The sequence below is a fragment of the Anolis carolinensis genome, chromosome 6 (assembly GCF_035594765.1).
Source record: "Anolis carolinensis isolate JA03-04 chromosome 6, rAnoCar3.1.pri, whole genome shotgun sequence".
In the NCBI taxonomy this organism is placed as follows: domain Eukaryota; kingdom Metazoa; phylum Chordata; class Lepidosauria; order Squamata; family Dactyloidae; genus Anolis; species Anolis carolinensis.
Window position 1 is genome coordinate 112920014 of NC_085846.1, and position 22570 is coordinate 112942583.

The following is a 22570-nucleotide window of genomic DNA, read 5'->3' on the forward strand; positions in this document are numbered from 1 at the left end:
GCCGCCCTAAGTCCCATTCGGGGTGAGAAGGGCAGGATATAAATGTCGATAATAATAATAATAATAATAATAATAATAATAATAATAATAATACAGTAGAGTCTCACTTATCCAAGCTAAACGGGCCGGCAGAACCTTGGATAAGCGAATATCTTGAATAATAAGGAGAGATTAAGAAAAAGTCTATTAAACATCAAATTAGGTTATGATTTTACAAATTAAGCACCAAAACATCATGTTATACAACAAATTTGACAGAAAACGTAGTTCAATACGCAGCAATGTTATATTGTAATTACTGTATTTATGACTTTAGCATCAAAATATCACGATATATTGCAAACATTGACTACAAAAATGCATTGGATAATCCAGAACCTTGGATAAGCGAGTCTTGGATAAGTGAGACTCTACTATAATAATAATAATAATAATAATAATAATAAGAAGAAGAAGAAGAAGAAGAAGAAGAAGACTTAAAGGTACAGTAGAGTCTCACTTATCCAAGGTTCTGGATTATCCAATGCATTTTTGTAGTCAATGTTTTCAATATATCATGATATTTTGGTGCTAAATTTGTAAATACAGTAATTACAATATAACGTTACTGCGTATTGAACTACTTTTTCTGTCGAATTTGTTGTATAACATGATGTTTTGGTGCTTAATTTGTAAAATCACAACCTAATTTGATGTTTAATAGGCTTTTCCTTAATCCCTCTTTATTATCCAAGATATTCACTTATCCAAGGTTCTGCCGGCCCGTTTAGCTTGGATAAGTGAGACTCTACTGTAATAATAATAATAATAATAATAATAATAATAATAATAATAATATGACTTAAAGGTACAGTAGAGTCTCACTTATCCAAGCTAAACGGGCCGGCAGAAGCTTGGATAAATGAATATCTTGGATCATAAGGAGGGATTAAGGAAAAGCCTATTAAACATCAAATTAGGTTATGATTTTACAAATTAAGCACCAAAACATCATGTTAGACAACAAATTTGGCAGAAAAAGTAGTTCAATATGCAGTAATGTTATGTTGTAATTACTGTACTTACAAATTTAGCACCAAAATATCACGATATATTGAAAACATTGACTACAAAAATGCGTTGGATAATCCAGAATGTTGGATAAGCGAGTCTTGGAAAAGTGAGACTCAACAACAACAACAACAACAACAATAATACATCACACAGTCCTAGACACTTGGGAAGTGTTCGACTTGTGATTTTGTAATACGAAATCCAGCATATATATCTCGTTTGCTGTGTCATATAATAATAAGACTTAGCACCAAAATATCATGATATATTGGAAACATTGACTACAAAAATGGCTTGGATAATCCAGAAACTTGGATAAGCGAGGCTTGGATAAGTGAGACTCTACTGTATATACATACATGAAAGAAGGCTGTTTCTACACTGTTGAATTAACATAGTTTGATGTCACTTGAATTGCCATGGCTCAGTGCTTTGAAACCCTGGGAATTGTAGTTTTACAAGGTCTTTAGCCTTCTCTGCCCAAAAGTGCTGGTGCCTCAGCAAACTACAAATCCCAGGCTTCCATTGCATTAACCGTGTTCAAACTACGTTAATTCTATGGCTTTGGAAACTAGGGTGATAGTGATGCCATGCATTGGAAATGACTTGAAGGCACTCAACAACAACTACAAATGCAGATTCATTTATCTGCCCACTGGGTATAATATTGAGAATTTATCAACATTTTGCACTTGTGCATTATTGTGCAAACCCCATTGAAATCAATGATGACTGCTTTCCAAGTTAGCATCCAGTCACAACCCTAGGCATTCTTGCTGGGAAATGACTCCCACAAAGTGCTAGACTAATAAACAAATAGGTGCAAGAATGCATTCTTGGAGAGCTACATAAGTTCTGCATAAGGCAAGAATCTTCTGCTATTTGAAACCACAGATATGGGAAACTCTTGTGGAATGAGGAAAGTAGCCAGCTTCCCTTTAAGGGTGAGATTCACCTTTGCAATTCAAGTTTAGAGAAAGAGGAACAATTTGTTTCAATGTCATGGGAAAATCCTCTCAGAACAGAGGCATCTGATTCGTCTAAGATCCTGTCTGATCTTGGATGCTAAGCAGGGTCAGCCCTGGTTAGTACTTGGGTGGGAGACCGCCAACAGAAACCAGGAGCTGAAGGTTCTGTTTCAGATGGAAAGAACTGACAGATCCATCTCTGAGTAGTCCTTAAACCCTATATAATCAATGGGGTCTTCATAAATTGACAGGTGGCTTGAGGCCCATACAATTAGGGAATGTTAGGAATGGTGGGAGTTGTAGTCCAAAACACCTGGAGGGCCCAAGTTTGCCCATTCCTGGTCTACACTGTTCAGAATTGTTGCACTTTGACACCGCTTTAACATCCATGGCTCATTTTTTTAAAAGAGAATTTTATTAAATTTTTTTATACTACATCGAAAGAGTGAGAACAACCAAGGTATAGAAAAGTAGGAAAGAGAAAGAAAGATAAAAGTCTACAATCTATAAAAATATACCCACACACACAAAAACAAAACAACAGAAAATAAAAAATAAATAAATAAATGTGACTTCCATTCCATCTTCTTGGATAATATTTTCTTATTATTCAAAAATATTTTTCCTTACTAAAAAAAAATAAAAAATAGTAAAATTGTCTCTTGTAATCTTCATTTTCTCAAATTATCCAGATAGTCCTGAAGGTCGTCCCAATTCGTTCTTTTCATTATCTTGCCTGTATTTTTCTTCAACAAAAAAGTCAGTTTGTCCATGTCTTTTATTTCTCTTAACATCCATGGCTCATTGATACAGAATTCTAGGATTAGTAGCATTGCAAACTATTTAGCTTTCTCTTTCGGAGAGCTCTGGTGCCACAATAAACTATAAATCCCAGTATTCTATAACACTGAGCCATGCATACAGTTAAAGTATTATCAAACTTATTAATTCTTCAGCATGAATACAACCGAAAAATGAAAGGCACCAATTGTTTGCATGATAGCTTCTAGCATGCAATGCGGGCAAGGAGCTGGGTTGGTGTATGGCCAAATTCCAGAAGCATTCTCTCCTGACATTTCACCCACACCTATGGCAGGCATCCTCACAGGTTGTGGGGTTAGTTGGAAACTATCAAGTGTGGTTTGTATATCTGTGGAAGGTCCAGGGTGCCTCTTGTCTGCCTGAGGCAAATGTTGCAATTGGCCACCTTGATTAACATTGAATGGCCTTGCAGCTTCAAAGCCTGGCTGCTTAGAATCATAGAATCATAGATTCCTGAAACCTTTGCAATAGAAACCAGCTTTCTTTTCTTCATCATGTAAAGGACACATAAATGGCATGGGGCCCTAGATATAAAGGCGAAACAACATAAATAGTTTTTCTCATCCACATTCTTTCCTTCTGTACCCCATAGCCTTGCAAGCCACTCTTTCCTATTTGTTCCATAGATGGTAACAACGTTGTGGCATGAGTCAGATTCGGGAGACGATGTGCCAAGTGGACACATTCTGCATCTAAAAAAATCCTGCAAATATCTCCAACAGCGTGCCCAAATCCAGAATGCAACAGAGGGTGCATCTACACTGTAGATTTAATGCAGTTTGATGCCACTTTAACTGCCATGGCTCAATGCTAGGGCATCCTGGGAACCATAGCAGTCTTCAGCCGAGTAGGCTAAGGACTTGGTAAAACTACAATGCCCATGATTCAGTAGAAGTGGCATCAAACTGCATTTATTCTGCACTGTAGATGCACCTATAGAACTGGGTAAGTGCATCTACACTGTAGATTTAATACAGTTTGATACCATTTAACTGCCATGGCTCAATGCTAGGGAATCCTGGGAATCATAGCAGTCTTCAGCTGAGTAGGCCAAGGACTTGGTAAAACTACAATGTACATGATTCAGTAAAAGTAGCATCAAACTGCATTTATTCTGCACTGTAGATGCACCTATAGAACTGGGTAAGTGCATCTACACTGTAGATTTAATGCAGTTTGATACCATTTAACTGCCATGGCCCAATGCTAGAGAATTCTGGGAACCATAGCAGTCTTCAGCCGAGAAGGCTAAGGATTTGGTAAAACTACAATGCCCATGATTCAGTAGAAGTGGCATCAAACTGCATTTATTCTGCAGTGTAGATGCACCTATAGAACTAGATTTGCCATCCCATCTAACTCCTTTCTGCCACAATCCAAGCCCTCCTTGCAGATGGCCGTTCATCCTCTATTTATACTAACCTAGTCAATTTATTTCAGCCTTTCTAATCATTTTTCCCAGCTGTGCAAACATTTCTTTCCTAAAAATGACAAAACTAAAACTTAACCCCGATGCCCAGAAGGCTCACAGAATGCAATTATGATGAAAACGGCTACTATTTCGGTCCCTCGTCCCGATCTATGTTTAAGTGCCTTGACTACAAATAAACCCAAACGCCGCTTGTTCTCGTTCTTCCTCCTTATTGCAACTGGCCTTTTTCCTTCAAAGCAAACACTCCGCTTGTTTCTCCAGCTCAGAGACCCACTCGCTTTTTCAAGCCGTTTCTCATTATTTAGTTATTATTGCAGTTCGAACTTCCCTTTGCTGGCCCCAAGAGCTCCGGCAAATGACGATCATATTTTTTGAACTGTTCCATACAACAACAAGACACACAGACGCATATATAATAAACCTTCTCCGCTTCGGCTGGCAGGCCTCCCGGAAACTCGCTGAAAGTTAGCGCTGTGGAATCTTTTTAAAGCAAAGATTTCTTTTTCCATTTTGTATTTTTTATCATCTATATATGTGTGTGTGTTATTTTGCTTGCTGAATCCAGAGCTCAGTCTGTTGCTGCAACACCGTTTGGAAAACAAACGAAACCCCCAGTTTTTAGCAATGTTGTATAGGGCGACTTCTGCAATCCGGACTGCATCTGCACTGTATAATTAATGCAGTTTGATGCCACTTTAATGGCAATGGCTCATTAATGGGAGTTGCAGTTTGATGAAGCATCAGCAGAGAAGGCTAAAGCCCATTTGAAGCAACAACTTCCGGGATTTCATTGCATTAAGCCGTAGCAGTGAAAGTGGTGTCAAACTGTGTTAATTCTGCAGTGTAGATGCAACCATGGTCTGTATTTGCAGTGGTTTAGAAACTGAGAAGCTCACGCTCATAATTCCAATAACAATTCCCAGGATTCTATTGCATTGAGCCGTGGCAGTGAAAGTGGTGTCAAACTGTGTTAATTCTGCAGTGTAGATGCACCATGGTCTATATTAGCAGCAGTTTAGAAACTGAGAAGATTACACTCATAAATCCAATGACAATGCCCAGGATTCTATTGCATTGAGCCGTGGCAGTGAAAGTGGTATTAAACAGTGTTAATTCTGCAGTGTAGATGCACCCATGGTCTGTATTGGCAGTGGTTTAGAAACTGAGAAGCTCACGCTCATAATTCCAATAACAATTCCCAGGATTCTATTGCATTGAGCCATGGCAGTGAAAGTGGTGTCAAACTGTGTTAATTCTGCAGTGTAGATGCACCCATGGTCTGTATTGACAGTGGTTTAGAAACTGAGAAGCTTATGCTCATAAATCCAATAACAATTCCCAGGATTCTATTGCATTGAGCCATGGCAGTGAAAGTGGTATTAAACTGTGTTAATTCTGCAGTATAGATGCACCATGGTTTGTATTGGCAGCAGTTTAGAAACTGAGAAGATTACACTCATTAATCCAAATTAGCGTAATACTTTTATTAGAGCAACATGAAAGGTATTTTACTCCTTTGGTTGACGTATTTAAGATCTAATGTCAATACTGGCATTTTGCTTGTAACTATCATAGCCACCTTTGCCTTTGATTACATTGATGAGGTTTATTTTTAAAATATAGATTGGGTATCTCTTATCCAAAATGCTCTGGAGCTGACTTTTTTTTTTTTTTAAATGGATAGATAGATGGGTAGATAGAAGATTGGAAACTGGACTCTATCCTTGGTCATTGTCCCCAATGTAGATTTCTTCTGCCACTTTCTTGGATTGGAGTTTCTTTGGAACCATTATATTGACCTTATTTTGCTTCTTCCTTTGAGTCAAAGGACTTGTGATGGCTCAGCTAAGTTTCTGTTTCCCAACATAACCGTAGTAGAGTCTTTGATAGGAAATAACAGCAAGCGAAAGGAATAAACATGTTTAGCTTTCATGTCCATTTTGGACTATTGGCTCAGTGCATGTTTTGTTTTCTTCCTGCCTTAATCTCTCAAAATAAGTTTGTGTAAATATATGTGTACTTGCTGCTGAGGTGTCTTGGATGTACTCAAACATTGCTTTGGATAATAACCTTTTAATCATTTACATCAGGCATGGGCAAACTTGGGCCCTCCAGGTGTTTTGGACTTCAACTCCCACAATTCCTAACAGCCTACCGGCTGTTAGGAATTGTGGGAGTTGAAGTCCAAAACACCTGGAGGGCCCAAGTTTGACCATGCCTTGTGGTTGCAGCAAGAGGCTCTTCTAGAATAGGAAAGATGCCCAGCTTTGATCCAGGATACTCAAAACCTACCATGAGACTATAGCTACCCAAGGGTCCTTTATTCATATTTTGTCTATTCTTCTTATTATAGGGTCATCCCTTGGCTTTGAAGGTCAACCCAGGACAAGTAACCTCCTACATTGAGATACAGACCTGATGAAGATACGGCCATGGGTAAGAATCCATTATTTCTTGGTTTGAAAGGGTTGCGGGACATGTTTTATGTGTTGGGCTTTCCAGTGTTTTTGGTGGGCTTCAAATGATAGTTTGTATTTCTTTTTGGATACTTTTTGGAGCGGTTTGAAAGGGTTGCGGGACATGTTTATGTGTTAGGTTTTCCAGTGTTTTGGTGGAATCCAAATGAGAGTTTGTATTTCTTGTTGGATACATATTAGTCTGGTTGGAGAGGCAACATCCTAATAAGATAAAGAGAAGTAGAGCCAAGAACTCCATCAACTAGTTTGGTGCTGGAGAGAGATTAGGATCCTGGACAGGTATCATTGCACCGTGGAACAAGAGTTTCATGACCATGACAACACTTCTGCATCAAGTTGCATTGAACTGTATCTGGAACTGGCTTGGATCTTGTGAACAGAACCAAGTTTGCAACTCTAGTCATCAATTAACGCAACCATGAAGAATGTGGAAAAGTGGCTTTTGGGTGTCGCTTCTCAACCATTCTTGTTAATAATAATAATAATAATAATAATAATAATAATAATAATAATAATAATAATAATAATAATAAGAAGTTTATTTGTAGCCCGCCACCATCTCCCCCGGAGGGGACTTGGGACAGCTCACAGAAATATCAGATAGAAAATAATAACAATGTACTATACATCAATAAACAATAATATGCACCAGTTATAATATTTAAACATTGACCAGAAAAATGAAACACACTTACTAACAACATAGAATTAAAAACAGTGAGGTTGTAATGATAGATTAGCAAAGTGCACATTATAAGTTGCGGACTCAGAAACATAGATAAAGTGCCACAGATTCATTTGAGGTCAATTTGGGATGAGAGGAGCCCTGAGCTAATGTCAAGTAACCAGGAGAAGTTAATGAGGCAAGAGCAACTTTTCCAAGCTCTCTTTTTCTTTAGTACGTCTCTAAAATCATGTCTCAAACTCATGGCTCATGGGCAGAATCTGGCATGGCATGTGGCCCTCCAGATGGTGGACTACAACTCCCATATTCCACTTCATTAGACATCATGACTAGAGCTGATGGGAGTTGTGATACAGAGACATCTGGAAGGCTGCAGTTTGTTCTGTTCCATCAGGAGAGTGGGCTTTGGATTTAGAAACAAGGCTTGTGAATGCAATCCTTGACTTTAAAAAGTGCTTGAACCTTTCCTGGGTCAAGGTCATGTCTACAAAGCTTTGACTTTTGCAGATTTGATTACTTACAGTTTTGACCTCTAGAAATCTACAGATCCCTCAGCACAACTGGGGGATGCTGACCAGAGAAAAATTTCAATCAAATCTGCAAAAGTCAACACCGCAAATGTGGAGAGACGACTGTATGTGCTTGGGAGGTTAGATATATATTAAGTTCATGGGAAGAGAACTTTGTTGCTTTTGGTCACTGTGTAGAAGCTCTGTAGTTTGGCTTTAACCCATTGTGATAAGGTGCAAAATGGCAAGGTTCCTTTTCTTTACCCAACAATGGAAGGAACTGCGCTTGTTGCCCCGGCTCATCGGATGCATTGTTTGAGCCACTTTCTGGAACAAAATAAGGACTCTTGAAGTCAAAGCGCATGAACTGCATTTCAGAAACAACACTTAAAATTACTCCTTGGTGATGGCTGTAAATACTAATTGATACTGAATTAACGTTCTCCTTGGCATGCTCTCAAGAAATGCCAAAGCTGTTGATACTGGTTGGCAACAGAAGGACTGGGAAGAAGTTCATTTTATTTTTAACCATGAGTGGGTGGCATCTTGATCCCTATGAAGGAGGCTCTTTGAAGTATAAATAGTCCTATCAATGCTAATTTTCCAGATTAACAGGTTATGTCACCATATTCTGGACCGTAAACCACGTAACTAGGAAAGAACTTGCCTGGCCAGATAGTCTCCATAACCTGCTCTGTACTAGGGTGAATCTCCACTGTAGAAGTAATGCAGTTTGATGCCGCTTTAACTACCATGGCTCAGTGGTATAGAATCTTGGGGTCTCAGTATCAATTGGATATTGGTGCAATTCAAAATATGGAATCGCACATTTGGGATAGTCTGATTGTGGTATTGTCAACCAAAGAAAATTATATGCATACAACCCAATTGCAAGTGTGTTTCAGGAACAAAGTATTATCTTGGATCCAGCCTAAATAACAAAGGAAGTCAGGAAGAATTGGAAGCAGATTCAAGCAGCTGGATAGCTAAGAATCTATATTGATTTAGTAACTAATACTGAGGACTGATGTCAATCTTGCTTGAATTATTATTAAATAGTCATTAAATAGTTGGGTTGCTTTTAGTTTTCCTTATTCTTGTGTGGCCTTTTACTCAAGAGGAGCTTCCTTATTCCTGATTTTTCTGGGTTTTGGGGTGCATCGAAGCACCAGATCCCTTCAGATCCTGAAAGCTAAGCAGGGTCAGTCTTGGTTAGTACTTGGATGGGAGACCCCAACAAATACTAGGGACTGGCAAAACCACCGCTGAGTATTCGTTGCCTAGGAAAGCCCTGTGAAATTCACAAATTGACAAGCAACATGGAAACACACATACACATGGATGTTTCCTTGAGGGTGCACCTACATTGCGGAATTAATGCAATTTGTTTGACACACTTTAACTGCCATGACTCAAGGCTGTGCAACTATGGGAGTTGTAGTTTGGTGAGGCACCAGCACTCTTTGGCAGAGAAGGCTGAAGATTTTGTAAAACTATAACTCCCAGTAGCATTGAGATAGGCTATTTTTGATTTCTTAATTCCGGATAAGGGATGCTCAAGCCGTACTAACATCTTTAAAAGTTATAGTACCATTCCTTTGGTATTTGGAGATGCACCAGTTTCACCTTTTACACAGCAAGTCAAAAGCATAGCGTGTTGAAGTGAATGCTTCTTGCTTCGAAAGTGTTGGCAAGAGTGAGTGAGCAGAAGCCAAGGAAACGCAACCCACGGCTAACTTTCTCCCCGGGGTCCGCTCCGTGTTTTGGATAGTGTAGTTGCTGTTGTCATGGCAGTGGGTTGCAAACCCTCTCGTATTGTGGTTTTACCATAGCAGTTGGGGAATCTCATCTGGAAAGGAGAGAGGGAAATCCCTGTTTGAGAACTCACAATACTGCTATCACAGACACTTAAGCGTGAACATTGAGGAAAAACAGATGTGCAAGTATTTTCTTATTACAAACCGAGGTGGGGTTTTCCAAACTCTCCATCGCAGTGTGTGGTGTGCGGGTCTCACGAAAGATACTCTTTCGTCAACACTTCATTATGACTGGTGAAAAAATAATTTCTATTTTTGGGTGCATCTACACAAGGCATGGGCAAACTTGGGGCCTCCAGGTGTTTTGGACTTCAACTCCCACAATTCCTAACAGATGGTAAGATAGCTGGGATTTCTGGGAATTGAAGTCCAAAACAACTGGAGGCCCAAAGGTTGGGAATCCTTGGGTTACAGGGACCAATTTCTAATTCCCAAATATATCTGTGGGTCCGTTTTGTCTCCAGTATGGTGATCAGCATTGGCACCATATCATTTCCTATCACAATTTGAGTGGAAAATAGAAGGGTTTATGGGGTTTTGTGGAGCTGGATTTTTGTAATTGAACATTTTGTTTATCTAGGGGAGCGTTTGATTTGAGTTACCTCTACACTGCAGAACTGATGCAGTTTGACACCACTTTATCTGTCATGGCTCAACACTAGGATATCTGGGAATTGCAGTTTTACAAGGTTCACAAGCTTTTAATTATTTTTTGCCAAAGAGTGATGGGGTCTGAGTAAACTACAACTCCCAGGATGCCTGCCATAGATGTGGGCGAAACGTCAGGCGAGAATGCTTCTGGAACATGGCCATACAGCCTGGAAAACACACAACAATCCTGTGATTCTGGCCCTGAAAGCTTTCGACAACACATGGTGCCAAACTACATTAATTCTGCAGTGTAGATGCATCTTCCGACTTTGACCCATAGAATGCCTTCTCACTATTTAGCATTTTGCCAACACATGGATGTTACAATGATTTTGCATTTGTATTTAGACTTAAGAAATTCCCCATCTACACACAAGTCAAACCCGAGTCTTGTTTAGATGCACTTATTCAAAATTCTTGGGACCAGAAGTGTTTTGGCTTTCAGAATTTGGGAAACATTATTTGCTTTACAAGATGGGACCCAAGTCTAAACATAGCATGCATTTATGCTTCGTATGCACTTTATACATACAGCATGAAGCTAATTTTATAGAGTATTTAAAAATAATTCTGTGCATGAAACAAAGTTTGGGTACATTGAATTACAACATAGCAAAGGCATCACTGGCTAATCCATATTTGGAGTTAGTTGGATTTCAGTTCTGGATAAGAGCTCTCAACCTGTATCATAGGTGGTCTTGTACAAGGTGAGTGTGTATTTGCACACTCGCCACTATATTCCTGGGTGGTCCTTGTTTTGCATATCATGAGAAAATATTGCCCTGGACTATGTCTGCAAGCCTGTCTTTTCCTGGCCCCTGCTGTCTTCCTTCTAAATCTTTCAAAATGTGGCTTTTCTCCCCATTTTTCCATTATTGATGGAAACAGATCCTTGGAACCTCAAACAAGTTTCTTCCAACTAATAGCCTGCTATAGTGAAGCCAACAATAACAGAGCTGTCTAGACCATCCAAACATTGCTAAGATATTCCCCAATTCCACGTCGTATGACAGCTCAACCTGTTTGGGTGGTCGAGTGTGTTTCTTGTCGTTATTTTCTCATCCGGCTTCCAAACTGTGATGTCGAACTAAGAAACCAAATTCTGGCTTTTTATTCCATTTTATAAAACATGGGTAGCTTTATACAAAATGAGACTTGCTATAGTATTGCCAGGACCAGTTTAAGGGTAATATTCAGCTAACTGGGAGAGCTGGTGACAGGCTTGTGGCTATAGGTTTCGGGCTCATGGGAAACTGAGCTGAGCAAAGAAGCATTGTGTACATGAAACAAGATAGGGAGCTTCCTGAGATTAGAAGTCATTTGGCTTAATTCTTAGTGCAATTTAAATATTATTGTGTAAATTAAGGATACGTGACACCTGGCTTGAAAACAATCCATGTGGAATGTGACTCCATAGTGTGATGCAGCAGCTAAAAAGGCCAATGCAATTCTAGGCTACATCAAAAGGAATCTAATGTCAAGATTGAAGAAAGCCACAGTGCCGTTTATAGATGCGCAATTCTCTGAAAGTTGTCCGTAGAGTTGCACTGGAGGATTTAGAGATTTCTAAAGAGGTCTTCTCTTAGATATATGGGAAAAGCCATAATATACCATATTTATTTGATTCTGATGTTCACTTTTTTTTCAATTCATGTAATGTGGTAAATACTTTTTTGGGGTTTCAGGGTTTTGAAAATTGAGGTGTGCATTAGATTTGATAGCACATTAGACTTGAGTAAATATGGGTGTATGTATTAGTGGGGGTTAGGGCACAGGATCCCTGGAAAAATGGAGACATATAATAATAATAATAATAATAATAATAATAATAATAATAATAATAATAATAATAATAATAAAAAAACTTTATTCTTATACCCCGCCCCATCTCCCCGAAGGGACTTGGGGTGGCTTACATGGGGCTATGCCCGGACACAACAGCACAAAATCAAAACAAAAAACAATAAACAAATCAGCCAACAATAAAACATCAACATGGATAAAAACAGTCATAAAAGGTCAATATACAAAATAATGTTAAAAGCCATGAGTTGGATCAAAAAATCTGGGCCAAAGTGCAGAAAAATGTCATATACACATGCATACACACACACACACAGATATGTGGGGAAACTACTATCCACATGCATATACAAGCACACACTTATGTGGGGAAACCACTATATACATACACTCACACACACACACATATATTCATTCATGCATACACACACACACATATTAGTAGGGAATAGTGCATAGGATCCCTGCAAAAATTGAGACATACACATACGCACATGCATACACACATACACACACACACATACGGGAAAACTATTATCCACATGCACATATACACACACACAGAGATATGTGGGGAGACCACTGTACACATACACTCACACTCACACACACACACACACACACAAACATTCATTCATGCACACACACACATACATATTAGTATGGAATAGTGCACAGGATCCCTGCAAAAATGGAGGCATACACATACACACATGCATTCACATACACACACACATACAGGAAAACTGTTATCCACTTTCACACACACACACACACACACACACACATACACAAACATTCATTCATACACACACACACACACACATACACATATTAGTAGGGAATAGTGCACAGGATCTCTGCAAAAATGGAGGCATACACATACACACATGCATACACACACACACATACGGGAAAACTATTATGCACATGCACATATACACACAGAGAGAGATATGTGGGGAGACCACTATATATAACACACACACACACATAGGGGTTAGAGCACAGGATCCCTGCAAAAAGGGGAAATCCACAATGCATAACATACATACAACACATAAAGGCATACATATATGGGAAAACCACAATATCTATATTTATAGGGGCACAGGATCCCTGCAAAAATGGAGACGTACACATACACACATACACACACACACATACAGAAAAACTATTATCCACATGCATACACACAGATATGTGGGGAAACCACTATATATAACACACACACATACACTACTAGAGGTTAGCACACAGGATCCTGTATATGGTTTTTGCATTTTTGTACATCTGGGGAGAAAAAGATGGGTCGCCTCCTTTGATGGAAGATTGGAATCCATGCATGTGTTTGTTTTTCATCCGCAGACTTTTGAGTTCTCAGACCTCTCTCCTTTCCCCCTTCCCCGTATTTGAGTTTGGGCATCGCTGCAAAACCCTTGGCACCGCACATCGGAGTTCAGCATTAGAGGGAAAACTGCTGCCATTGTTTCCTATCTCGATTGTCTGCTGAGTTTTGAATCGAGATGACGAAGACATCCAGTCACTGACCGCTTTACAATGTTCTCGGAAGTGAAATTACAAGTGTGCCAAAGGCGGCAATTAACTGGCGGCTTGTTTTTATTTTCTTCTTCTTCTCACTTTTGCCTTGCTGAGAAGTTAAAGGAAGTGTGATATCAGGAAAATTTCACAAGTTGGCCCATGCCTGATCTACACTGTAGAATCAATGCAGTTTAATGGGATTGCTGTGAGTTAACCCACCCATATTGTACATGCAAACATTGCAGATCTTCACGTTTCCTCTTTCAAACTCAGGGCAACAACATAATAACCAACGAGGCCAATACAATATGCGACCAAGCTGGCAAACCGCACGAGTTCTCAAGAATGGCTTGAAAAGGGAAGCTATGGTGTCAAAGTCAGCAGAAGGGAAATTCCCCCTTTTTGGGGTTGGGGGAATGAAAACACCAATTCCAGATGCATCTACACTATAGAATTAATGCAGTTTTGTCATGGTATGCAAAGATACTACATGTATATTAACTGGAATATTAAATTCATAGAGCCGATTGGCTGAGTTTGCAAGGAACTGGAAATTGGTTTTGCCACTGTTTCTATCCTGCTGCTGGAGAACCGATTTGAACAGGTTTCTCTCTCTGTGTGTGAGTTTTCTGAGTACTAGCTGGAAAGAAGATGGCTTTGTACTCAGGGAGGCCTGACTATTTTTGAGACCTTGTTTACTGCTGATCTTCACTGAAGCAGACTTATGGACTAAGGAAGGATTGCCTGTTGTTTTCTGTAAGCAAACAGAGGGACTATTGTAAATACCATTGTTCTGTTGATCTTTTGAATTCAGTAAAAGTTCCTGTGTTATCTGTTCTGCAAATATGAGTGGTGCATCATTCTGCAGGGTATCTCTGGGCTCATGGGCACACGTAAGAGCTTCCATCTGTCATCCACAATCCCCAAAAAGTTTGACACCACTTGAACTGCTTCAGCTCCATGTTACAGAATCATGGGAGTTGTAGTTAGGTGAGACACTTGAACTCTTTGGCAGCGAAGGCTAAAGGCTATATAAAATTACAGCTCCCGTGATCCTATAGCATTGAGCCATAGCAAAGTGGTATCAAACTGTGTTCATTTCACATTGTAGATGCACCCTATAATGATTTAGAGCTGTGAGTTTTGTGGTTCAGTCTGATGATGAAGGGGGATTTGGGTTTATGCAGGCTGACCAAAGCAATGTTGATTTTGGAAATATTGAAGGCTCTGATGATGTTGGGAATGTTGAATTGTCAGAGAGGCCGCAAGCTGGTGAGGAAATAGAAAACAATGATAAGGATGACCTTTCACTAGATTCAGAACATCAATAAGCTCCAGGTGTTTCGGACAGTGAGTCAGAGGAATCTTCCTTAGACAGAGATACAAGGTTCAGGTTGAAGGTTAATTGCCCCAGACGTTCCCTTACAATAGCTGGTAAATGTGTGGGAATTCAAGGGCAGAGAAATGCCTTTCTGGCTTGTAAACATGGCTAAATACAGGAGAAACAGAAAGTGATTTCAGACGAAGCAAAGTTGATCTTTGGAAGCACATTTTCTGCCTTGTCTAAGCTCATGGAAACTGTGTTTTACATTTGACTCTGAAGTTCATGGTGCCTTGTTTCTAAGGACTAATTTCCTATATCTGAGACTTGGATTTATATTCTGCAAATTGTTTTTACTACTGAATTATATTATTTTTATTGACTGCCATTGCATTTGGATGTTTGCTTTCTTTACTACTTTTTATTCAGACTTTGCTATCTTTTATCAATAAACTGTTTAAACCTAGCCTGCTGTGGTGGAATGTGTGTTAAGAGCAAGGTGAACCAGCGCTGAGGTGCGAGAGTGAGAAACACACTCTCTGCCTGTCTCTGTTCTGGTTTCATGTACAGGAAAAACATGTTTTTGTTTGCATTGGCTCATGTCCTCTTTTCCATGATGGATTGGCATGGCTTAAGCGGCTGAGGGGGAAAAGGAAAGGGCCTGAGGCTGTTAGGAATGGTGGGAGTTGCAGTCCAAAACACCTCGAGGTCCCAAGTTGGCCCATTCTTGAGTTAGCATATTTTTCAGGATGCTCATCCATTTCCTTTGATTTGCAGACGAAGAGGCAGCGATCAATTCTATTATGAAGGATCTTGCTGCCCTGGGCAAGTGCGGCGGTCTCTTGGACAGCAACAGGAACAAAAACCACGTCCATTCTAGCAAGCAGGTAAGTAGTGACTCTGGAAATCTCCTTCTGCAGTGCCTTTGGTTATAATTGTTTTGGAATTATCATGCAAGAAGCAAAGAGTGTGCATTGACATTAACCCATAACCCCCTTTGCTCATAGTTTATTTGCTCAAAGCATATGTTCTTTTGGGAGTAAAAGTTTGTATTTCTGGCAGATCAGATGAAAATAACAATAATATGCTAATACACTTTATTTATATTCCACGCTATCTCCCCGAGGGGACTCAGAGTGGATTACAACATATACAGATAGGCCAACATTCAATGCCTTTAATACGGTGGAATAACAATGACATACAAATACACAGAACAAAGGTAAAGGCTTCTCCTTTGATCTCCAGCTTTCTGGAGGTGGTGCTCAACTCTGGCCATGGGGAGGTGCGCTTGTTCCATTTTCCAAGTCGAGGAGCCTGTTGTTCATCGACACCTCCTGGTCGTGTTGCTGGCATGGCTGCATGGGCACCTTTATTACCTTCCCGCCAAATTGGTACCTATTTATCTACTCGCTTTTGTACGTTCAGATTCCAGTTTAGCCAGAGACTCAGCTATCACGGTGAGTAGGGCATTACATTCTGATAGGAAGGATTTTATTGATTGTAGGTCTTTATTCATATTGTTAATATGCCTAGTTAACTCTACCAGATGTATGTTTTCGAACTGCTAGGTTGGCAGGAGCTCGGACTAACAGCAGGAGCTCACCCTGACCCACAGCCTTGAACTGCCAACCATGTTGACATGGAAATAGATATTATTTTGACTAACCACGCCACTGTTTGCCAAAAGAATACAGACCAAAGTAGGTTGAATGTAATCCCTGGGGAACTATGTTATTTATTTATTATTTATTAGCAACATTTATATCCCGCCCTTCTCACCCCAAAGGGGACTCAGGGTGGCTTACAAGTTATACTTACATACAATATATTATATTATTAACACAGTACAATATAAGCATTATATATTGCTATATTTGGGAGCCTCCAGTGGCTTAGTGTGTTAAAGCGCTGAGCTGCTGAACTTGCAGACCGAAAGGTCCCAGGTTCAAACCTGGGGAGCGGAGTGAGCGCCCGCTGTTAGCTCCAGCTTCTGCCAACCTAGCAGTTCGAAAACATGCAAATGTGAGTAGATCAATAGGTACCGCTCCGGTGGGAAGGTAACGGCATTCAATGCAGTCATGCCGGCCACATGACTTTGGAGGTGTCTATGGACAACACTGGCTCTTCGGCTTAGATATGAAGATGAGCACTAACCCCCCAGAGTTGGACATAACTGGACTTAACGTCAGGGGAAACCTTTACCTTTACCTTTTATTGCTATATTGTACTATAACAGTATATTGTAATATTATTAGTAAAATATACAATTATAATAGGGTATTATTTTTATATTGTATTACATCATAAAAGGTGCTTTTCGGATGTTTTTAAAGATGTTTTTAAGATGTTTTTAAATTGTTGATTTTAGCCTGTTCTTGTAAGCCGCCCCGAGCCCTAGGGGAGTGGCGGCATATACGTTTGAATAATAAATAAATAAATAATATTATTATTATAAAAATTATATGCATATACAATCTATATATATAAAAGGGTAATGAAATTTCGGCCTAGGACAAAACAACAAAACTACACATCCCAGAAACACTAAACGTGGCAGCACAACCCCTCATCCATGCCTCTACGTTCATACAAAGAAAGCTTCAGCTACTCCAGAAAACGGCCAGGCTTTGAGACTGCAAGGCTATTCACTGCTATTCCACCTGGCCAACAAAGGATTCCCATAAGCCACAGCAACGCATGGCTGGGCAAAGCTAGTATATTATATTATTAGTTATGAGCCCCTAAAACCCCTAGAGACACCTGAAAAATCCAAATCAACCCACTGGGTTTTTTTTACTTGAGAAATTGTCAGAAAGAATTAAAAGAGGAACTCAAAAGGTATGAAGAACTTTTTGTCTGACTTCATTCTCATCCATATTAATTAAACCTGTAATACTAAAATATACAAAGTGAAATCCCCTGATATGGAGGCCTGACTAATTGGAGCTCCACTCGCACCTTTTGTTCGGAGTAGAACTTGGAAAAGCCTCAGTTGGCACTATAACTCTATCCAGAATTTTATTAGGTCCCTTTTATTCTGGTATTTTAACTGATGATGTTATTTTATATTGCTGCTGCAGTCCCACCCCCACCAATGAAGTCGACTGAATTGTACTTGATGGTTGATTGATTTACTGCTGTATTGACTCTTGTTTTAATGTCTTACTGTGTTTTATTATTTTTTGTATATTGTTCAATGTATTTATGCTGTTGTTTCTGTAAATTGTGCTAGTTGGGCCTTGCCCCGTGTGAGCCGCCCCGAGTCCCCATGGGGAGATGGTGGCGGGGTATAAATAAAGTATTATTATTATTATTATTTTATTATGACACAGCAAACAAGATAGATATGCTGGATTTCATATCACAAAAATCATAAGTCGAACACTTCCCAAGGGTCTAGGACTGTGTGATGTATTTTCGGATGATGCGCGCAGATCCCAGCAGGGTGGCCTTTTGCAGTTGGCAGATCGTAATTTTGTCAATGTCTAGTTTCCAAATGCTGGTTGAGATCTTTTGACACGGCACCCAGTGTGCCCATCACCACTGGGACCACCTGCACTGGTTTCTGCCAGAGTCTTTGAAGTTCAATCTTGAGGTCCTGATAGCGGCTGAGTTTTTCCTGTTGTTTTTCGTCAATGCGACTGTCACCTGGGATGGCAACATCAATGATCCAAACCTTTTTCTTTTCCACAACTGTGATGTCTGGTGTGTTGTGTTCCAGAACTTTGTCAGTCTGGATTCGGAAGTCCCACAGTATTTTTGCGTGCTCATTTTCCAATACTTTTGCAGGTTTGTGATCCCACCAGTTCTTTGCTGCTGGCAGGTGGTTCTTGAGGCATAAGTTCCAATGAATCATTTGGGCCACATAGTTGTGCCTCTGTTTGTAGTCTGTCTGTGCAATTTTCTTACAGCAGCTGAGGATATGATCAATGGTTTCGTCGGTTTCCTTGCACAGTCTGCATTTTGGGTCATCAGCTGATTTTTCGATCTTGGCCTTATTATTATTATTATTATTATTATTATTATTATTATTATTATTATTATTTTCACTAAAATAGAAGTTGGGTAAGTTTTGATTTACCATTTTCTCATTGATTCGGTGGGTTTCCTTGAGTTGGGACAAACACTTTTGAAACTTTTAGCCACACTTGTACTTTAGACAGAAGACATTTCCACCAGTTCTGTCGGACGACTCTTATGGTCCTTTCCAACTTTGTGATTCTATGAATGGGAAACAGAAGAGAGCAAAACCCTGGCCGATGCTACTAGAAATTCTGGAGAACTTTGTACCGACGCCCAGGGCTTCCAGGGTTTGTCCCAAAAGTGGCTGTCCTTGCCTTGTGATGGAATTTCATCTCTCTTTAACAAGACGTTCCGGCCTGAACGGCATGTCCGGGCACATCTCTAATTGCCTTGTGTACCAGCAGCTGGGACGGCCATCCACCCACCAACGGCCCTTTTTGGCAAGGATTCTCTCCGCAAGCTTGCTGCAAATCCTGTTATTCCTTCTATAATCCCAGCTATGGAAAGGAGACAATTGCTGGCCAAAGAAGGGGTTGCCTTCTCCTGCTTGGAAGGCAATTTGTCTAGAGCAGGCATGGGCAAACTTGGGCCCTCCAGGTGTTTTGGACTTCAACTCCCACCATTCCTAACAGCCGGTAGGCTGTTAGGAATGGTGGGAGTTGAAGTCCAAAACACCTGGAGGGCCCAAGTTTGCCCATGCCTGCTGTAGAGCTAACTTTTATTGCATGTTTATCCCAGAATCTCCTAGTAGAAAAAAGAGCTGGCAACGTGAAATGTCCAGAATCTGCTTGGTCAAGAGTCATCCCTCTATCCTTTCTTTGGACCTCTTTCTCAAGCAGTTGTTTTTCTATACTTGAACGTGGGAGAAGCTTAAGCTTCATTAATGCCTTTTTTCCTTTCTCTTGAACCATCTGGCTCCCGGCTTCTTCTCCTCTCTTTGCCAGCCAAGTCCTCTTTTGCGAGGCGGCTGGTGTGTTTGCCTTGGCACCTGTCCCGAGAAGGTCACTCTTGTTTTTATTGTTTCGTTCGGAAGAAAAAAAGGGAGAGGATGCAGTCATTATTTTCCCCCTCTTCTGGGCCCGTTTTACACAAGGGCTTTCTGGATTTCCAGCAACACGTTGTTCCAAAACAAGTGAAAAAATTCACTGCATCAGGTCTGGTTAGGAGAGTGGGCAATGCATGGACTACAAACCTTCGTTTTTTGCAAATGGGCAGATTTGGATTTAGTGTTGGAAAGTGTTCTGTCTTCAATGTGTTGTCAAAGGCTTTCATGGCCAGAATCCATGGGTTGCTGTGAGTTTTCCAGGCTGTACTGCCATGTTACAGAGGCATTCTCTCCTGACATTTCACCCACATCTATGGCAGGCATCCTCAAAGGTTGTGAAGCAAGTGGGCTTTATATATCTGTGGAATAATGTCCAGGATGGGAGAAAGAACTCTTGTCTGTTGGAGGTAAGTGTGAATGTTGGGGGAATCCCAACAAAGGATTCCCCCAGGCAGGAAGCAGCCAGGCTTTGAAGCTGCAAGGCTATTCAAAGCTTGCCAATTTGCAACATTCACACTTACCTCCAACAGACAAGAGTTCTTTCTCCTATCCTGGACATTCCACAGATATATAAACCCCACTTGCCTAGTTTCCAACAGACCTCACAACCTCTGAGGATGCCTGTCATAGATGCGGGAGAAACGTCAGGAGAGAATGCTTCTGGAACATGTCCATACAGCCCAGAAAACTCATAGTAACCCACTGTTTTGGAAGCATATCTGCCAGAACTTCCCATGAAGGCAAATGTGATAAATCACATTTTGCAAACTGAGAGTGCATCTACACCGTAGACTTAATGCAGTTGGACACCTCTTTAACTGCCAAGGTTCAAAGCTATGGAAACCTGGGATTTGTAGTTTTACAAGGTCTTGAGCCTTCTCTGCCAGATAGAGCTGATGCCCTGCCAACCTACAACTTCCAAGAGTCCATAGCCTTGCACCATAACAATTAAGTGGTACCAAACTATATCAATTCTACAATATAGATGCACCCATTGGTCTGCGGATCCACCTTCTCCGTTCAAGTCAAATCCTCTCACTCTGTCCACATTTTCTGAGTCATATAAAGATTGGACTGTGGAAACTCCTGATCATGGCTCTGGCTAAAGCGAGAGCGAAAAGATAAGATGTGTTTTCAGGAAGAGATTGGACTCGTTCCTTCGCCCATCGAGGAATTCTCCTTTTCAGATACAGAGTGTGGCTGATCTTTCCAAGCCGTACTTCACTCCAGGGGAAGCGATGCGTTTGTTTCCGCCCTGAAAAGAAAAGAAGGGAGAGATGAGGCTGTAATTTATTTTTGCACATCTATTAATAGTGGAGAACTCCCATCCAACCCATTAAGAGTAGAGAACTCCCAATGATTGTGCTGACATTTCCATACCCTGGAGATGCGGATGCTTCAGTTAAGGGCTTTCAAGTCAACTTTGAGTTATGGTGATCCTATGAGCCTATCCCAGGTATGGACAAACTTGGGACCTCCAGGTGTTTTGGACTTCAACTCCCACAATTCCTAACAGCCTACCGGCTGTTAGGAATTGTGGGAGTTGAAGTCCAAAACACCTGGAGGTCCCAAGTTCGCCCACATCTGGTCTATCCAACTGTAACAACAACATTGTACTCCTCCTTTCCTACTGCCTTCTATTTGCCAAGTATCGTTGTCTTTTCTCCTGCTGATAAGTCCAAAGTATGATAGCCTCCATTTAGTTACCTTGGCTTCTAGTAGAAGTCTAACCTTGATTTTCACCAGGACTCATTGATTTGTTCTTTTGGCGATCCATGTATCTGCTAAACATTTTCCCATGTCAATAAGAATTTAGTCTCTTCCTATCCACTTCATTCACTGTTTGGCTAAGAATCCGCAGTGGTGCAGTGGATTAAACCCTTGTGCCAGCTGAACTGCTGACCTGAAGGTTGGGTTGCTGACCTGAAGGTTGGCAGTTCGAATTCACGAGACAAGATGAGCTCCATTCACTGTTTGGCTAAGAATCCGCGGTGGTGCAGTGGATTAAACCCTTGTGCCAGCTGAACTGCTGACCTGAAGGTTGGGTTGCTGACCTGAAGGTTGGCAGTTCGAATCCGCGAGACAAGATGAGCTCCATTCACTGTTTGGCTAAGAATCCGCGGTGGTGCAGTGGATTAAACCCTTGTGCCAGCTGAACTGCTGACCTGAAGGTTGGGTTGCTGACCTGAAGGTTGGCAGTTCGAATCCGCGAGACAAGATGAGTTCCATTCACTGTTTGGCTAAGAATCCGCAGTGGTGCAGTGGATTAAACCCTTGTGCCAGCTGAACTGCTGACCTGAAGGTTGGGTTGCTGACCTGACGGTCGGCAGTTTGAATCCGCGAGACAAGGTGAGCTTCTGTCTGTCAGCTCTAGCTTGCGGGGGCATGAGAGAAGCCTCCCAGCAGGATGGTATCACAT

At 40.7% G+C, this 22570-nt stretch overlaps 1 protein-coding gene across 2 annotated transcripts in view; it reads left to right on the forward strand.

The window, feature by feature from the left end:
* The window catches only part of LOC100562159 (mitogen-activated protein kinase kinase kinase 3), an 83793-nt gene that overhangs the window by 25474 nt on the left and 35749 nt on the right, over window positions 1-22570 (forward strand). For both annotated transcript variants that reach the window (XM_008112203.3, XM_008112204.3), the window contains exons 2-3: window positions 6629-6711; window positions 15858-15967. In XM_008112203.3, coding sequence (XP_008110410.1) covers window positions 6708-6711; window positions 15858-15967 — 114 coding nt within the window. In that variant the 5' untranslated portion in view covers window positions 6629-6707. The remainder of the gene's footprint in view (window positions 1-6628; window positions 6712-15857; window positions 15968-22570) is intronic.